The 19052-nt window shown below is 36.9% G+C and overlaps 2 protein-coding genes across 13 annotated transcripts in view; both read left to right on the forward strand.

Annotated features, from left to right (window-relative positions):
* atp1a3a (ATPase Na+/K+ transporting subunit alpha 3a) overlaps window positions 1–3950 on the forward strand; it is a 47824-nt gene extending 43874 nt beyond the window's left edge. For 2 of the 3 annotated variants that reach the window (XM_079590429.1, XM_079590431.1), the window contains 7 exons: window positions 6–160; window positions 280–403; window positions 499–644; window positions 1494–1624; window positions 1705–1806; window positions 1944–2035; window positions 2906–3947. In XM_079590429.1, the coding sequence (XP_079446555.1) occupies window positions 6–160; window positions 280–403; window positions 499–644; window positions 1494–1624; window positions 1705–1806; window positions 1944–2035; window positions 2906–2934 (779 nt within the window). In that variant the 3' untranslated portion in view covers window positions 2935–3947. Of the gene's footprint in view, window positions 1–5; window positions 161–279; window positions 404–498; window positions 645–1493; window positions 1625–1704; window positions 1807–1943; window positions 2036–2905 lie in introns of all 3 variants that reach the window. The other variant, XM_079590430.1, reaches the window with a different exon arrangement.
* Window positions 3951–6090: 2140 nt separating this feature from the next.
* Window positions 6091–19052, forward strand: part of pou2f2a (POU class 2 homeobox 2a) — a 65518-nt gene continuing 52556 nt past the window's right edge. For 3 of the 10 annotated variants that reach the window (XM_079590692.1, XM_079590697.1, XM_079590683.1), the window contains exons 1-3: window positions 6856–6917; window positions 7712–7835; window positions 9238–9361. The gene's annotated coding sequence lies outside the window, so the exon portion shown is untranslated. Of the gene's footprint in view, window positions 6137–6716; window positions 6918–7711; window positions 7836–9237; window positions 9362–19052 lie in introns of those variants that run through there. The other 7 variants (XM_079590693.1, XM_079590685.1, XM_079590684.1 and 4 more) reach the window with 6 other exon arrangements.

The raw sequence follows: 19052 nt of genomic DNA on the forward strand, positions 1-19052 counted from the left end.
TCCAGGTCGTCTCATCTTTGATAACCTGAAGAAGTCCATCGCCTATACGCTGACCAGCAACATCCCTGAGATCACTCCCTTCCTGTTCTTCATCTTGGTCAACATTCCTCTTCCTCTCGGAACCATCACCATCCTCTGCATCGACCTGGGCACTGACATGGTGAGACTCATACACATCTAAATAATGAATGTAACAGAAACTGGAGTTATTTTCTACTGGCAATACACTTTCTTTTCTCTAATACTCATACATTAACCAATTGTTGTATGCCATCTCAGGTCCCTGCAATCTCATTGGCTTATGAAGCGGCAGAGAGTGACATCATGAAGCGCCAGCCTCGTAACCCCCACAGGGACAAGCTGGTGAACGAGCGTCTCATCAGCATCGCCTATGGACAGATCGGTTAGTGAGCAAAAATCTCTGTTACAAGAGATTAGACTTGAAATGAACTGAATAAAAGTGACTTAACCTCTGTCTTTTTAAATATGCGTATGCAGGAATGATTCAAGCCCTGGGAGGATTTTTCAGTTATTTCGTGATTCTGGCTGAGAACGGGTGGCTTCCCAGTCTGCTGGTGGGCATCCGGCTAAACTGGGACGATCGCTCGAATAATGACCTGGAGGACAGTTACGGACAACAATGGGTGAGCAGATCACACAAACTATGCAGTGCATATTTGTCTTGTCCAAAGCAACTTAAATTGCATTTCATTTATTTTTACATTTATGTTTTGCAGATGCTTCTAAAAAGCATCTTATCAAAACAAAAAATTATGAATCATATTTTCAGTGTTGGCCTGTCTTTTGCCATTGGCTTTTATCTTAGCTATAAATTATCTGCTTTTTGAAATAGTACAAGAAATCAAAACAATATAACAGAAGATGCTGATTTTAAGCATTTTTGATCTATAAAACATTTGGAGAGATATTTTACAAGTGTTCATCAATGCAGGAAAGCTCAAAACAGATCAATAGATAACAAACAACTAAAATAATATAGCAATATAGCGTCAATACGTTTTCTAAAAAGCGTTACTTGTGCTAATTTGATCAAAAATACAGTAAAACAGTAATATTGTGAAATATTATTACAAGTAAAAAACTGTTTTATTTTACTATATTTTCAAAGTGTCATTTATTTTGGTGACTCCACTCCTCAGTGTCACGTGATCTTTCAAAAATCATTTTAATATGCCGATTAGATGCACAAGAAACATTTCTTATTATGCTGAAAACAGTTGTGCTGCTTATTATTTTTGTGGAAACAACTTTTTCAGGAATTCTTCGAGTTCAAAAGAACAACATTTATTTGAAATGGAAATGTTATAAAAGTCTTTTCTGTTACTTTTGATCATTTGAATGCAACCTTACTGAATACAAGTATTAATTTCCTTCCAAAAAAAAAATCTTACTGAGCCTAAAACGTTTGAACAGTGGTATATGTAAACGTGGAGCATGCAAGCGTGCGTAATGAAATAATGTTTTTCTCTCAGACATACGAGCAGAGGAAGATCGTGGAGTTCACGTGTCACACGGCCTTCTTCGTCAGTATCGTGGTGGTGCAGTGGGCCGACGTGATCATCTGCAAAACTCGCCGCAACTCTGTGTTCCAGCAGGGCATGAAGTGAGTATCTGCTGCCCTGGTGCTCTCAGATCAAATGTGAAGCTTAGGATTCGCAGCTAAAGGATTGTGTTCGTTTGCAGGAATAAAATCTTGATCTTCGGCCTGTTTGAGGAGACGGCTCTCGCTGCCTTCCTCTCTTACTGCCCCGGCATGGATGTGGCCCTCAGGATGTACCCTCTCAAGTGAGTGTTGCTTCCTCATGGAACATTACAAATGCAAATGTATCACTAAAATAATATAGTGATATATAAGCATTAGCTGAGGAAAAACTCACTCAAATAATGTGAATTCTCTTGTTTTCTCTCGTTTCTTCTCTCAGGCCCAGTTGGTGGTTCTGTGCGTTCCCTTACAGCTTCTTAATTTTTGTTTACGATGAGATCCGAAAACTTATCCTGCGCAGAAACCCAGGAGGTACAGAGCCTGAATTACTCTCTTACACTGAGAAATACAGTAGAGCTTATACAGCGACATAGCAAGAAAATCTTTTTTTTTTTTTTCTGTATACAGGATTTTTATATAAATATTTATGTATTTTTATGTGTACCACCCAAAAGTCAGATTTTTACATTTATTTGAAATAAGTATTATGCTCATTGTTACATTTGAAAAATAACGTAAACAATTATGTGTAAATCATTGTAATATACTAATTTGAAGAAACACTTTATCATTATTATTGTTGAAAAGTTTTTTTTTTTCAGGATTCTTTGATCATTTGAAAGTACAGCAAAGCAAAAAATTTTTTTAACATTATACATTTCTGTTTTGTTACTTTTGATCAATGTAACGCATCCTTGCTGAATAAAAGTATTCATTTCTTTCAAAAAAATGTACTGGTGCCAAACTAAAATACAGTAAAAATATCTATATCTACAGTATAAAATATCTATCTTAAAAAAAAAAAAAGAGGATTTTTTTCTACAGTTTTTCACTAAATGAACCAGAAGGAAGAATAAAAATAATACATATCAAATATATGTAGGTCAGTTTTTTGCTGTTTTATTGATGATGCAAATGAATCATTGTTTTCATCAGAGCTTTGAATCGATTCACTGAGGTTGCCAGTTTGAACTGATTCATGAAAATGAATCAAACTTAACAACTCTTAACATTTTAGTTACTAAAGTGGCAAGAAGAGGATGCATCGCAAAAATAAAAAGTGCAAATCATAATATTCACAATGTTCCGTATATGAATATTCTGTTAATGTTTGATTTTAATATTCATGCTGTTGATGCTGAATTTTAATGATGGCCTTTTTTTCTCTCTGTTTTACTTCAGGTTGGATTGAAAAGGAGACATACTACTAAATTGTCAAATACTTCACTCATCAATTCTCCCTCATTCCCTCCCTTTCTTAATCTCTTTCTCTCTCACTTTTTTACATTATACCCATTCCTCCTTTATAAAAACATCATCTCCATCCTTTTACTGAAAAAACAAACAAAAAATGAGACGAGATGAGAGGACCAACAATAGAGGAAGATGCCAACCCAAAGACTACAGCTGAATCTGCCAGTATAGTTGTAAGGTTTACTAAAACTGTTAAACACACTGTTAGCATGTGCACACGCACGGCTTTTGGAATGGATGTCGCGCATCACGTCTTTCCAAACCCGGCAGCTGCATTTAGATTCCGTCACGGGCGACAGGGACTCCTGCACAAACACTGCCACGCTAGATTACTGTTGTTCATCCCTCTCCGTCCTCGCCATCGGGAAAATACAAACAACCTAATGATCATGAAATTCATTTAGACTCTCGCCCTCTGCTGGGGAAAAAGAGGAAGACAGCCGCCCCGCTCCAAACCGGTCCCGTCTCACCTGCCACCTCCTCCCTTTCTCGGTGTCTTTGCTTTCCAGGCCGTTGTTGTTGTTTTTTTTTCTTTCTTTTTTTTCTTCTTGTTTTTATTAATCATTCCTAACTTTTTAGTCTGATTTTTTTTTTATGTTAGAAGTGTGTCTGAGAGCTGCTTGGTTTAATTTTTTTCTCAGACATGACAAAGCACACTGCCACCCTCTCTCTCTCTCTCTTTCTCTCTCTCGCTCCTCCCTCCCCTTTACCCCTCCCTGCTCTCGCTCCTTCTGTCCGTTCCCGTCTGTTTGTCTGTTTGTGAACGATGTGAAGAAGCCCCCCGCACCCCGTTTCCCTCTTCCCCTGTTAAAAAAAGAGAAAATACAATCTTTCTGTGTCCTAGGAAAAAGAGATTTCTCTCTAATGTCATTGTTTAAATAAGTGCAGAAAAAAATGGAATAAAAGTGATGTTACAACATGTCAATCAACTGCGAAAAATGAAATAAAAAAGAAGGATCTCTCTTTTCTCAGCTTGGCGTCGGTTTGTTTTTGTGTCTGATGTCTGGTTAATGAAATATTAAACTTTCTTTTGAATAATTTAGAGCCATTTTATGATATGTAAACATGCATTTACGTGGCGTTTGATCACAAAGTCGACACTTTTCATATATGAATATCTTTAGAGTTAAGAAATAATTTTATAGGAGTGAATCATATTATAGTGCATCCAGATGTCTTCTCAGTTTCGTCATTCACATCATAATTCTTATTATGCACTCATTTCTGTATTAAGGTAATGTTATTAAAATTATATTAATTATATATATAAATAATATCATTTTATTTAATATACAATTTAAATATAATATATCTTTTGCATATTCATGAGGAGAATTTGGGGGGTGAGAAATGTGAATAGATGTCATGGAAATGTATTATTTTATTTTATATGATGTTGGGGCTGAAATATAACCTAGCCATGTTCTTGTAAGATTCAGCAAGTTAATTGTTAGTCAGATAATAAAGATATCAGCTATTTGTTCGATTAACATGGCCAGTGCGAGAACTTTTACCTCTGTAATGGGTTTTCTCTGAACTCTGTAATGGTTTTACAGTCATTAATTCACTCTCGCAGGTTTATAACCTTCTTCATCGTGGGTTTTATGAGTTCAGTGCAATGACATTTATATAGAGGTGGGCGGCTTCTCCCAAAATAATATCGCAAAGATAATCGTACTAAAAAAAAATCTCACTTGAAATCACTCACTAATATTTTAGTAACATTTGTCATTTTGAGGATGTTGTTTTTCAAAGCAGAATGCTATCATAAATTTAATTTGAGATATAAAATAAATCCTGTAAATAAATAAATAAATAAAATAAAATTGCTTTTTCACAGCCATATCACCTAGAGGTGTGGGTCACCCCGTTTAAAGAGTGTCTGCACACACAGATAGAGAGACAAAGGGCCTAAAACACCTTATATATTTATACAGGCTGTTATATATATTTATTTATATATATATACAGTTAGGGTTTTATATGAAAGAGAAAGGAGGAGACGGGCTGACGTAAAGTCTTTGATGAATTCCCTGGTTACATTCAGCCGCTGTTTCATTTTGATGATGAAGAGGGCTCACAAACACACACACACACACACACACACACACACACGGAGAGAGAGAGAACCACACCTCTAAAACAGAATTACAAACATGCCTTGAAGCCAACTCTCCAAAATAACAGAAATATGTCTCCTCATTATGAAACACACACACACATACACACACACACACACTCCCCTTGTCAGCTGTCCTGCCTGCTTTAATCTTTCTGCTCAATGCAGACCCCCAATCTCTCTCTCTCTCCCTCTCTCTCTCTCTCTCTCCCCCTTTCCCCCTCTCCCTCTCTCGCTCCACTGTTCTGTGTGATAGAATATCGATCGCTTGCCTCGTCTCAGCAGAAAGGGGGAAGGGAGGGGGCAATGGTCAGATGTGCTCCAAGGTTGTCTCCTTGGCAACTGATAGGTTGAACCGGATAGGTCACAGGGTTGCCATGGTGCCTAGGTCGTCAGGGTCATCGAGAGGGGGAGGGGTCATCGGGCTGACCGGTAATGTTTGGGTGAAGAGTAATTGTGGACATGCTCTGTGTTTGGGTGTGTGATGAGTGCAGGTCATGTTCATTCAGTATGCTCGTGTTTGGCTGTTTATGTTGTGTGCATTCTTAAAAATATAGGGGTTTTCACAGCAATAGCCATAGAAGAACCATTTTTGATACCCAAAAAACCTTTCTGTGAACTGTTCTTAAAAGAACCATTTTTCTTAGTGTGAAGAACATTTTAAAAATCTAAAAATCTTTTTCCTTTATAAAGAACCTTTTGTTAAATGGAAAGGCTGGATTTTAAAGGTTCTGCGTGGAACCATCAATGCCAATAGACCTTATTCAGAGCAGCGTCATCATGACAGGTATGAAAGCGAGGCTGTGAGGGCCGTGTTTTCAATGGCATCCGCTGTAAAAAGCCACATAAAGCTTTTTTTTTTGTCTGTCTACTGATTCTGAAGTTTCTTGGAAATATATATTTTTGCAGTGCTTCGTCAGCAGATCAATCCAAGAAACACTTTAAATAGCCTACAGTAGGCTACTACCCACTGAAGACGTATGTCTATGGCCTCAGCCTCGGTTCCATTCAAAATCAAAGATGGCGCTGCTGTGAATAAGGTCAATAAATAACCTTTATTTTTAAGAACGTAAGACGTTTTGCCTGCTCTCTACTTCATACACTCACTAACACAGACAATAACAGCTTACAAACAGACTAGCCTATCACGTTTCATAAGTCGGCTCTCTTTGCTTCAACAGTTGTAGCTATTCAAACGATCCAAATAAAGAGTTCAACTTTGACGTGTTTAAAGGACAAATTCTCAAATAATAATTAATATCAAAGTTGTGAATAAAGCTTCTGGTCTACAAAACTGTTTAAGACTTTGAGGAACAACGTGCTATTACAAAATAAAGCAAACGTAAAAAGGAAGTCATTTTAGCGTGTTTTCTTTCGGCCAATATAAAACACTTTTTTTGTGATAATGACACAAATCCTCCTGGAAAGCTCTGGAGCGGCGAACTGTTGCTATGGTTACCTCCTGAGGCGAACGGTTAGTGCACTTTGACTAACTTGATCTAACTTTTGTCTTAATAACTTGTGTCGACTCGCTACTGAAATTATTGAAATCTATATACTTAATACTCCCTTAACCTCCTGTTTTTACTTCATATGGGAGGGTTCAAACCTCAGTAATACGCCAGTAACAGTCTTCACAAGGTATTTGGAGACACAATGATGATCCTGATAATGCTGATCCTGATTCCTTGTAGAGAACGATTCACACCGCTAGATGGCGACCAAACTCGCCAAATCATGTGATTTCCTTTTTATATTTATTTATTTGAACGCCGAGTCCGAGTTCAGATTCTCCGTATCGAAGTTCATCCTTATATCCAGGTGATATTGTTACACATTTATGCTTTTACACACTTTTGCTTGCTTGTCACACAAAAGGGGCTACTGACACGATTTAATCTCGAAAAGTTATTCTGCAATTGTTTTATTCGTGTATTCCAGCCAATAGGGATTAAAAACAAGACGTAAATTATGTTGTGGCTAGAAAATTAACGAATATGTTGGTTATAAACTGTCATTATGAGGCCCTTACCTTACCTTACTGTTTTATAGTTAGACTAGGTTGATATTTACATTGTATAAAATGTTTGTTTACGTGATTTTAGCAGACGCTTTATCTCAAAAACGACTAACGTTAGACTCAACTCAAATTTCGAGTCACGTACAGAGAAATGTGCGACAGTCACTCACAAAAAATATATAGAAAAAATATATCCAGCTTGTGTTTTGTTACATGATAGTTGTTTTTTATTTGGAACAAGCTGGTTATTGGCCACTTGAGCATCCACCATGTTCCAAAGACCATGGTATGACCAGGTTTGTTGGATAAATACCAGTGCCATGCTTCAAAACACAGCAACCATCTTAAGCTATATTTACAGTGTAGGCCTGGCCTAAAGATCCAGTAAAAAAAAAAAAAAATACAAGAAATGAATGCTGATCAATCAGTTACAATTCACACTAAATCTTACAGTTGCATATGAAAGAAGTGTTTCAATAAAGCCAAATGTATGTTTTGTGGCGGTAACACCTGACAATGTGTATCTATCTGAAAGCTTTGATTTGAACCGATCAGCTGTTATGATATTTAATATTTGAAGTTTGTTCCAATGAAGAACCCGATAGAAAATTCTGGACTTGGATGAGCAGGAACTCTTCGCTCTGAGGGGATTTAAGCCACCAGAAATGGCTGATTGCAGTGACCAGACTGGAGTGTACCAGTTTGATGAAGGATTTTAGGTAATGGTTCTGCGGGCTATTGCAGGCTAGGAACAGTGACTTGGGTTTAATTCTTACAGTTACTGGCAGTCCGTGTAGAGAGCTGAGCACAGGCGGAAAATGAGAGAATTTCCAGAGGTTAAATACAAGTCGAGCGGCAGCATTTTGGATGCGCTCGAAGGACCGTATAGCAGATACAGGTGGACCAGAGATGACTGAGGAGCAGTAGTCTATCTGCGATTTAATAAAGCCTTGACAAGCTCTAATAGTGTTATTCAACATATTCCTTTTCTTTGTTGAGGAAAAGGTTAGCTTAACTGGGATTAACCATATATATCCTACTGTACCATATTTGATACACAAATTTCTAAGGCCTGTAAATTATCAGCAGGACCAAAACTTAGCCAAAAAAAAAAAAAAAACTTGAATACAATCTACTACATTTTTTCAGCAAGTAAAAGGCCTTTTAGTAGCTTATAATTCTAAACATTTCCACCTTCAGTTCATTCTTTTGCTTTGAAATACATAATAACTTTTATATTGTTAGTGATATTTTAAGATGAACACTTACTGGAAAGAAAAGCGGAATGTTAATAAATGTTAAAATATCAAATACAATCAGGCATTTAAAAAAATCATTTGTACATTTCTCGATCATCATTTTATTGCACAGCATTAAGTTTTACCCCCACAAAAACTATAGAGCTTTGATCATAAAACTAAGCATTCAAACATCGTCTTGTGAAGTATCATCTCATTATATGTAACTGTACTATTAGAAAGATATCATTAGAAAGATCTCATTGATTTACTTTACAAGCTATAATAATTTAATCTTTTTGGGCATATACATTTCTGCAACTGTACCAAATGACGTATTCAGTCTCATTTTGGGAAACTTTACAGTCATTGATCGATGCAATGATATTTCCAGAAGAAATGGGGTATTAAAGCATGTTGAAACATGTTTGTAAACCTTTTGCCAGCTTAAAGTCCAAATTAAAAAATGTCAACCCATTTTATCATTTGTTTATATGTATATAATGTGTATTTCAAAGTGAAGAAGGATATTTAATGACAAAGAAATTGGAGAGAGATTTTATTTCACCCATTTGTAAGAAATTTATAAAGTTATGCATATTTAGATTTCTTTCTTTGGAATAGAGTGCACCGATGAATCTGATGAAGCGTCACTTTTGAATTCATGATGACTTTAAGAGGCAAACATTATATCTAATAGTACTGTGCAAGTTTTATTTGAGTCATATTATAATATAACTGTGCATACATGCAGAATTCTAAAGCTCATCCATTAGCCTAAGTCATGTATGATGGATTTGAAATGTGTCAATGTCCGTCAAGTGGAGTCCCACTCTCAATAACTCTCAGGCTCCCTCACAAATGTGCCCCTCTTCCCCATCAGTATCTACTCGGTCGTCATGGAAACAGCCAGGATGCTGGGTACAACAAGAGAAAGTGAGAGAAGGAGAGATGGAGGGTGAGGGACGCAGGGGAAAAGTGTCTTGAAGGTCGCTCACAGATTAAAGGTTGGTGATGACAACTGTTCAAGTTTGTGTCCTCATGTTAATAACATGAAATATTCTTTGATAAACCATATTTTGAATGCTGTGTTTTTGCATAGTCCTGCACAAACCCCCAAATATATCGCACTTGGTTGTTGTTCCATCGGTTTCTCGCCATGTCACGCCCATTGATCTTCCACTTTCTTTCTTGCTCACTCTTTCTCCCTGAAAGAGCCAGATGGGGTGAGCGTTTTTTATTCTCGGAGGCCTCCTGCACGTGCCTCCTATTCAGAGCCTTAAAGCGTTTAATTCATGAGGGGTTTGATTCTACAGAGAAGGGGCCTCTACATCCCTCCCTCCACCCGCGTTCTTTCGCCCCTCTCTCTTTCTCTGATCCACTCTTACACCATCCTATTTCTTCCTCTGTTCACCTCACTTTTTTTTCCCTCTCAGCTCCTTTATTCACTCCCTTCCTCTTTTTGACCGTTTCTTTCCTTCAAACATTTCTGTTGCTTCTCTCCATTCAGCCTCTTTTACCTTGGCATCCGGTTTATTTGCCATGTTCTTAACTAAATTTCATATTTAAAAGCATGGAATTGCCTTTTGGAAAAATGCATCAGTGTAATAATAGTAATATGTTGTATTTAATCAATGTAATTTAACTTAATGCACATGCAACCATCATTTGACAAAGAAGTGTTGCTTTAAGCTTGGGTTTTTTGTTTCATATAGATGCGTAGAGTATGTGCAAGATTGACCCTCCCGCTCTCTGATAATTACACATTGAGTTAGTGACCATTATCCTGTCAGGTGCCTGTTTGATAAAGCTGTGATAAACCTTTCTCCTGTCCTTGCTTTGCTCTCTCACTGTCTTTCTCTGTTCTTGAATTTCAGAGCTGGTTTGTCTCCGATAGCTTGAGATTCTGGGATTTTTACCTTTTGAAAAATATAAAAATTTGGACTTGCTGGTCTCTGGAAACGTTCCCACCTTTCACCCTAGCTACCGCGCTGGTCACAGATAAATATATTTTAATAGCTTGAATATGAACTGTTATAATTTTAAGAAGAGGTTCACAAAAATCAAGGACTGACATTGAAAGAGAAGTGCTTAAATATGCTCATTGGCTGATTGTCTCATCTATATATATATATATATATATATATATATATATATATATATATATATATATATATATATATAAATGTATTAGGTTCAGTAATTTCACTTTAATGGCAATGAAAAGGTTATTATTCAGTTATAGAAATGCCTTATTTTCAAAAATGCCACTGATAAGAGTAAAATTAAATACAGTAAATTACTCATTTAAAAGAAAAATGTCAGACATACTTGGAGGGTTTTTGCATCTGAAGTCTTCGTGTGTGTGTGTGTGTGTGTGTGTGTGTGTGTGTGTGGTCCTTATATTCTCTCATAGAACATGGCTTGTCAGATAAAGGTGTGTGCATGTCCGGTATGCATGCATATTTTGACCATTTATGTTGTGAATAGGCTATGTTCATGTATTTGCTTAATGCTAATTTTAATTTATTATAAATGTATCTATCATCATATGACAAAACAGAGGATATCATTAAAGGAAAAATGTGTGTAAGCGCGCTATCCACCTTTAAAATACACGTGTTCCCTCCATTTTGACGACCTCTCCACCTGTCGAGAGGACCCTGGTGGCAGGAACAGTGGGATTATTTAGTGCCGTTGGGCTTTAATTGATATTGAATGTGGTCAATATTTATTCGGCTTCAGTTAACGCCAAAATAATAAGGCCTTATGTTCGCGGCCGACGTGTTCCCGGATAGAGAGGCCGATGCGCCGTCGAGTGAAAATCGATGAACACACTGAGTTAATTATGAGAAATCAATTAAAAGGATGGAATTGTGACTTTTATAAAGAGCGAACTGCCATCGGGATATCGACAGGTCGAGAGGGGCGCGAGAGACACTTCCTCCCAGCGCGCGCGTGTTTGAAGTCTCGAGCGCGCGGCTGGTATCTCTCTATCTAGAGAGAGACAGACAGACAGACCGAGAGAGAGAAAGAGAGAGAGAGAGACTGGCTGACACAATCTACAAAGATTCAGTGAACATCTTCCAGGTTTAAACTCCGTCTGTCTGTCTTCATGAAGCTGTATTGGCAGTGTAAAGGGCTTCACGATGCAACGTAGACTATTTATATTTGTAGGCTGTAGAGCTGTACATTTATGACATCTTAGAAATTTGAGCATTGTGTGTCAAAAAACTGTCAAAAAATGGTCCACTTTTACATGACTTCACCCTACGTAACGCTTAAAACATGCTTAACCATTTTTCTTATTCTTTTATTTTTTTTATTTTGCCATCATCCACCAATTCGTTAAAGGGTTAAGTAAGGTTATTATAAAGACATAATTTGAGGAAAACGCGGATTTAAGATGGGTCTTAACCTCAATTGTTCAGAGATGGTTTGCCTGTTAAATGAATATGATATTTAACCAGACGTTTCCATTACTTCTGCAAGAAGAAAAGAAAAAAGATATACATACACGTGTGTAGCCTAAGGTTTTTCTTAAGCTTTATTTGTTATTCAGCAAATATACAATATCCAAACTTTTCTCATGTTCACTCTAGTCTATTTCATAACGGAATAAAAAGTATTCCGCGCATGTTTCTTTTTTATAATCTAATAATTTGATAGTTTTCGATTGCGCTGTTTAATCCAATGTCTGCTAGGTTTTATTTGACTAATTCTATACATCGAAGCCCATTTTCTTGTGGTATTTAGTGCAGTGCTTAAAAAGTAAATAATCGAATTTAGTTACTATTTAGTTTAAATATTAGTGTTACATTGTTTCAAATGTATTTACTGCTCTTAGATGTGTGATGTTCATGTGTGATGTTCATGATGTTACATATTGCTAAATAGTTACAATTTATAATATGGAAGCATTTGCATTTAGTGTTTAATTATGCATTTAAATATTAGCATTTTTGCATATTCAAAAAGTAAACATGCCTTACATAAGACTTTAATCTAACGAACATATTAAAATCTTGAGTGTAAAATAAACGCAAATGTATGTACAAACTTGAATATTAATTATAGTGTCTTAATCCCTTTGTCTTTGACTTCAATCGTCAACATTTCGATTAAGAACTGAAAGAATATTGACTGCAGTCTTTTTATTTACGACCTGAAATAACGTTTAGATATTTAAATTTAAAAATGCAAATATGCACTTATTAAATGCAGGCAAAGGTGTACCTCGGGTAAGAGCTATTATTAATGCGTGTGCATGCTTTGAAAATTTGTTTAATTTCTTAATGTGTATTTAAATGTAAGATAAATGTATCTATTTCAAATGGCAGAATTACTAAAAGGAAACTGAACGTGCAGTTGTTGATAAAATAAAACTAAATGGAAGATGTAAAATCTATGGCATGGTGCAGTATTTGCCTTACTCTGCACATCCCCTTTTTTTGGTACTTTAAGACAGAAATATAATAAGTGTAATTATGTATTATCATATGCATGCATATGCTACAAAATAAATGTACATTTTGTAAAGTTTTATCTTAATAATTCATGTAAAATAACTCGAAATCGCGTAGAAATATTGCATAATAAATTAAATGATAAATCAGTGTGATACAATATTCATGCTAAATCAATATATTTTATTTCATAAATATATTAGCGTGGGACATATCGTTCGAATTTTACAACTAAAAGGGAGGATAGATGAGTGTGAACCTTTCTATAAGGACTCGTCGGGTTCGTTGTTTTCCCTGGTATTTTAGAAAATTTCGCTCACCTCAGCAAAAAGCTGCAAAATATCGATCTGTCAGTTTTCACAACAATTTAAACAACAACTTATGGTTCAAAAGGCTTTGGCGATCTAAATAAAAAGGGAGAAAAAACAACCCTGACATTAACGCTAAAAAATACCATTTGTCCACACAATGTGCAAAGCTGTGCAAAGCCCATTAGCTCGCGACCTCGGTGTCAAAGGGCAGCTGGTCAGTCTCCTGACGCACTGGCCGCGAGAGCGCGCATCGTCTTCTGTCTTTATTGCTCTATATTTCATTAGTGAAGAAGCACATGCCCGGCATACACATCAAAACAATATAAAATATTAGACATCCAGAGACATAGACCTTATATTGTGGTACTGTAAATATCCATATTCAAATAGCTATTTCTACTTAAATAAAAACCAATAGGCTATTTGAAATATTGTACCAAGACTTAGGCTACATTCAATCATTTTTATTTTCTTATATAAGTGTATAATATGAATTATAGGCTAAATAATAGAAAATGTATGAAAGTTAAATATTTTGATAAAATGTGTTCCTCCAGAATAGTAATTTTTTGTAGATATTAAGTAATGATATTTCATGGTGTGATTTATTTTAAATGAATTTCGCTGGACACGTGGCCTATAGAAAGGAAACAGTGTGTACTCTGCAGTGGATGTCATATTTGGTCTGGTTGTAATCAATAGCTTTGATTATCTTGAGCTGATCATTGACTTTTTGATGTGCCATCATGAGGAGAGTTAGTGAGGTATTGACCTCCTACACTGATGCTTTGCTTGGCTTTTTCTGTCTTTACTGTGTGTGCGTATACACCAAATCAAGTGTTTGCGTGCATGCATGAATTTTTGTGTGTGTAAGTTATTGCTGTATTACTTCAAACTAGCAAACAAAATCTGAATAGATAAATCCAAAAAGTTCATTTGAATGAGCTAAAATAATGATAATATATTGCCAAAAAAGGTTTGCCATTTATCCATTAATGTTTTATGTACAGAATGAATAAAATGATTTGATTGCTTTACGACAAACACACATACGCATGCACACACACGCACGCTCCGTGAGCTCTGTGCTGGTTGGTTGTCCAGGTGGTTAGAATGCGGGCAAGCGATCAAGTTGAGGGGTTGAAGGTCAATTTCATCCCAGACGAATGACCTCATTCGCTGCAGGCTGACCCCTGTGGTCAAACTGGTAAGGGGTAGAAAGAAAGAGATAAATAGAGAGAAAGAAAGAAGAAACGATTGGTCATCTAACAGTCATGATGTTGTCGTCTTAGGTGTGATTTTTCCTTTGGTCAGGTTCTGCCATTGTCCTATTATATTAACAAATTTTCACTCTCTATCCATACGTCTTTCTTTCTCTCTCACTCGCTCTCATGAATTAACACCTGACCTTGACCACTGACACTGAACCTAACCTTCAAGAGTGCCTAAACATCAACCCCCACGGCCGCAAAATGCACGCACACACACACACACACACACACACACTCACACATATAAAGAGAAAGAAGAGAAGAACAAACACACACAGATGTCCAGCTAGAAGAGATAGAAGCTTGTGTGAGGATGTTAAGTAAATGTCACATCATGAATTGCACTTTAATCTACACAGGGTTCTCCTCTAAAAATATAGCACTTTTTTATTTAATACAATAATAAGGAGAGATGGTGCATATCTCATTTTCTTTTGCTTCTTTTTTTCTTTTTAGAAAACTACAGTAATAAAGACTGCGCTAAATACGATTCCCTTTCACAAAATGTCAGTTTTGTCATCAAAAATATTATCAAAAATAATAATACACTGCAGGCTTTTTTCAGTTGAAGTGTAGCCTATATTTTCACTGGCAGCTACAACCTTAGCTATATATATATATATATATATGCATATGTACATGCACACATACACAAACAATTAACAAAAATATACACCTTAAAAATAGGTTTTATGTATAGGCCTCTAATATATATATATATATTAATATAGTATTAAACACAAGACACAAACGAGGGAATGCAAGGCCAGGAAGAAGGAAAAAACACTAACCATAGAATTCTCCAGACTAAGTATTTACACTCCTGTAGGTTTTGTTACTTCTCCTCCCCCAAACACCCCTCTCTTTTTCTTTCTTTCTCCTTCTTCCCGCTTAATCCCTGCCTACTTCACCACATGTTTTCTAATCCCAAATATCAGAGGTATCCCCCCCTCGCCTTTGAGCCCCTAATGCTGTAACCTCCTTTGATACAACCTTCTTTGCTTCCTCTTCCCCTTTTTTTCCCTTCGTCTTATCACTCACTCACACTCCCTGCAGTTGTCCTCTCGTGCCTTGTGCATTGTTTTCCTCAGTTCTTTCTCTTTTGTTTCATTTCCATTTTGTCTGTGCCATTTATTTGTCTGCATTGAGACTTGCCTTAGCTACCAATTGCAATTAAATGCATTTTATGTATATTTTATACATGTATAAAAATGTATTTCTTGAACTTGACGGGAAAAAAATGCTTTAAAAATAATATGCTGTATTTTCTTGTTTACTGTATTTTCTTGTTTACTTGTTTACTGATGTCGGTCAAGTGTGAGAATATGTAGCCTCATGTGCATGTTTGTTCATGTTGCCAAGTGTCATATCAATAGGTTAATAGGCGTGATGTCACATTCAGTAAGTCGCTGATTAGTTGGCACTTCACCAATCCATACACTAGTCAGGAGTCATAGACCCTTCCGCATTGATTTCCCCCTTGCCTTAAGAATGAGGTAGAGGTCGGCATGGGGTTCAGGCATTGATCGACCCCAAATCACAACCCACCCGCTCCTAGTCAACCTGTGCCACCATAGCTATCCCATGCTTTGCTTTGCCTCTGCCTCACCTGATTGGCTGAATGCGGCTCGGTCAAGGTGCGTCTGTAATTGGGCCTTGTTGTGATTGACAGCTAGGTTTACATGCTTACCCATGGATGAGCGCCCCTGTGTTTGACCATCTGATGGGACCGTTGAACCAACTGCTACGCTCGCCCATACAAAACATGGCCACGGATATGCGCACTAACCTTTGACACCCTAATTTGCTTAGTCACCATTTAAAGTTGTGTGATGGTCCATTTAGGTTGGCCGTCGTCCATAATTGAGTCCTCTCGCCGGAACTCGTTCATTATTTCCTCCCTTCCCCTCTCCCGTCCGCTTTTTCTGGCTTTTCTTCACTGCTGGATAATTACATGTCATAGTCCTCTGTTTTTTCTTCATCTCCACCAGTTTTATTGACTCTATACATCCCTTTTCCTCACCCACTTCCCTCTATCAATGTTCAGCTTTTCAGCTTCCGGATTCCCAGCTGTAATCTCATCGGCATTGCTCCCCTCGTTCTCCTTTTTCTCTCTCCCTCTCTCTCTCTCTCTCGTCTTCACTGTGTAAGCAAGAGAGTAGAGGTTGTTAAACATTTTTCTTCTCTCTTAATTGTTTTGACTTGTGCCATCGGCATCCCGATTAGGGCCCATTGATTTCCTAGTGCTAAGTGCATTGATTTCTACATTTCTTATTGATCTCGGTTCTAAATCTACCCACACACAGTCTCAATGCACAAGGCGAGACAGAGGGAGAGAAAGAGAGAGAGGAGAGGAATCTGTTAAGTGTGTCATTGTTAGCCTCAAAAGGAGTTCAAAACTTATTAGAATTACATGGAAATGTGGCTCTAATGATATGGTTAGTCATTGTTTACTTATGTTTGATTAGTTAAATCAACTAAATTTACTTAGAAAATGTGCATGGCATATTAACCTTTTAAAAATGATACATGAAATATTATTATATCAATTAATACATATTATAGTACTACTTTATTAAATATTAGTGTTTTTTTATTTTTATTAAATAATATAATTTTATAAATATTTGTATTCAGTGAAATGGTATCACGATGTAATTGTTGATTTATGAAATTTAACATCCATTTTTAACGCAAAAGTACAAATCCGCTTACTAAATAATGGACATAAAAGCGCACACATGGTATTATTTACACCACCACACACACATGCTCACAATAACACGCGTGCTTTACCTTTTGCCTCTGCGTAGCCACACACACACACACACACACACACACACACACTCGGCACCCCATAAAGATCACAGACTGTATTGGGGCTTTATCCTCTTCCGCTGTAATGGTGGATCACATATTCAGCAGGCCTCTGACGGGGCAGAATCAGCTCCCCCTCTCAAGCTAGTCTGCGCACTACTGATAGCCCCGTCCATGTCATAGCATTAGGCCGCTGCTGGCCGCTGCGGGCGAGACACATCGCAAGCACTTTGGGGGTCGATGTCTTTTACTAGCGCTGACTGCTGGATCTTCAGCTGCTGTTTCCCAAGTCTTTGATCGTGTTAAAGCTAGCATAGCGTGGAATGATGGTAGAATCTGTATGAAATGGAAAAGACTCTTTGTGTTGGGTCCTGTAAAGGATGCATTAATAAATAAATAAAAATCTTGTTTGTGAATTTTAGCCCCTATAAGCAAATGTGTGAAATCGGAATATTGTAAGAGTGTTGGGAAGGCTATGCAAGAAGGATGTAAGCAGCCTAGTGCACGTCAAACTGTATCTGAGATTGTAAAGCACATTTGTTGTGGTATGTTTCAAGTCATTATAATATTAACGTCATCTGTAATTGAATATCTTACTCTTCACCCTTCATCCCAGTTGTTAACAGTGCAAAAATGCCAATTCATCAATTAGGAGATGGAGGGGAAGTATAAATCCATTAAACAAGAAATATCATAAAGAACTACAAATCCCAACATTACCTGGCATTGATGAGCATGCTATCTGTCAAGACGACAAGATCCTATGTCTATTGGTGATAAAGAGAAGACAACATTACTGTGCAATTATTACCCAACTGCGTGTGTTAAAAGAGAGCTACGGCGCAGAGGATGGATTTGTATTAAGGGTATTGGCAGGCTTGAGCTGGGTATTGACAAAATGTCAGCACTGATCATTAGATCAGCTGAACAGAGAAAGTGTGCGAGTCCCTGCTTGAATCACTTCTAACTCAATCATTCAGGAATTGAACAGATGATGGCTGAAGTATAGTAAAAGTTTATCATTTTTACATCTTTTTATTGTGATTAAGAGATGTATGCGTAACGTGCTCAAAGACTGAGTTTAGGAAAGTATATTCTGTACGTGTTTGTGTAAGAGAAATGTTTGTTTTTGTATCTGTCTGTGTTTGTGAGAAACAATGATATTGTATTCTGTGTGCCGTGTGTGTGTACAAGGGTTGCACCACAGTGGGAATGTGTCCTAGCCACAGTATTAGCTGCTTGTTACAGCAAGAGGGGGTGTTGATATAATTGTAAGCTGGTATTGATTGGGGCGCCTTGTTATTGATGAGAGAGAATTTAATTCAACCAACGCATTTGTCAACATGACATTGCCATTTAACGATGAACTCTTTCACTATCGCTGTCTGGTTCACCCACCCAGTCACACACAGGAGGAAGTTTCTTTTTTATGTGTGCACTGGGTAATGATTATTTCTATTGATCGCCAAGTTGTTTCTTTTTTTATCACAACAAGAACAACATAAATAGTGATAATGAGGCCATGAAATAATATTAACATCTGCCCAAAAAAATGTGCATAATGTTAAATAATTTTACACTGACTTTATTAATTTATACACATAGTGGCAGGTGCTTAAACTATTTAACTGAAGTCTTTGTGTTGTGGCACAGTACATGTGCAATTGTAATATTTTTCTGAAAGGAGTTTTTTGTGCATTTTGATTTTTAGTTTTATTTTTTTAAATGATGACATGTCAGTCGTAATGGCTACTGGTGTTCAGGGACATACTGAGCTGACCATTGAATGTAACCAAATGGAAATGTCATATTTGGAAACTATGTTTCAGTCTG

The sequence above is a fragment of the Phoxinus phoxinus genome (genome assembly GCF_949152265.1).
Source record: "Phoxinus phoxinus genome assembly, chromosome: 19".
Classification (NCBI taxonomy): Eukaryota; Metazoa; Chordata; class Actinopteri; order Cypriniformes; family Leuciscidae; genus Phoxinus; species Phoxinus phoxinus.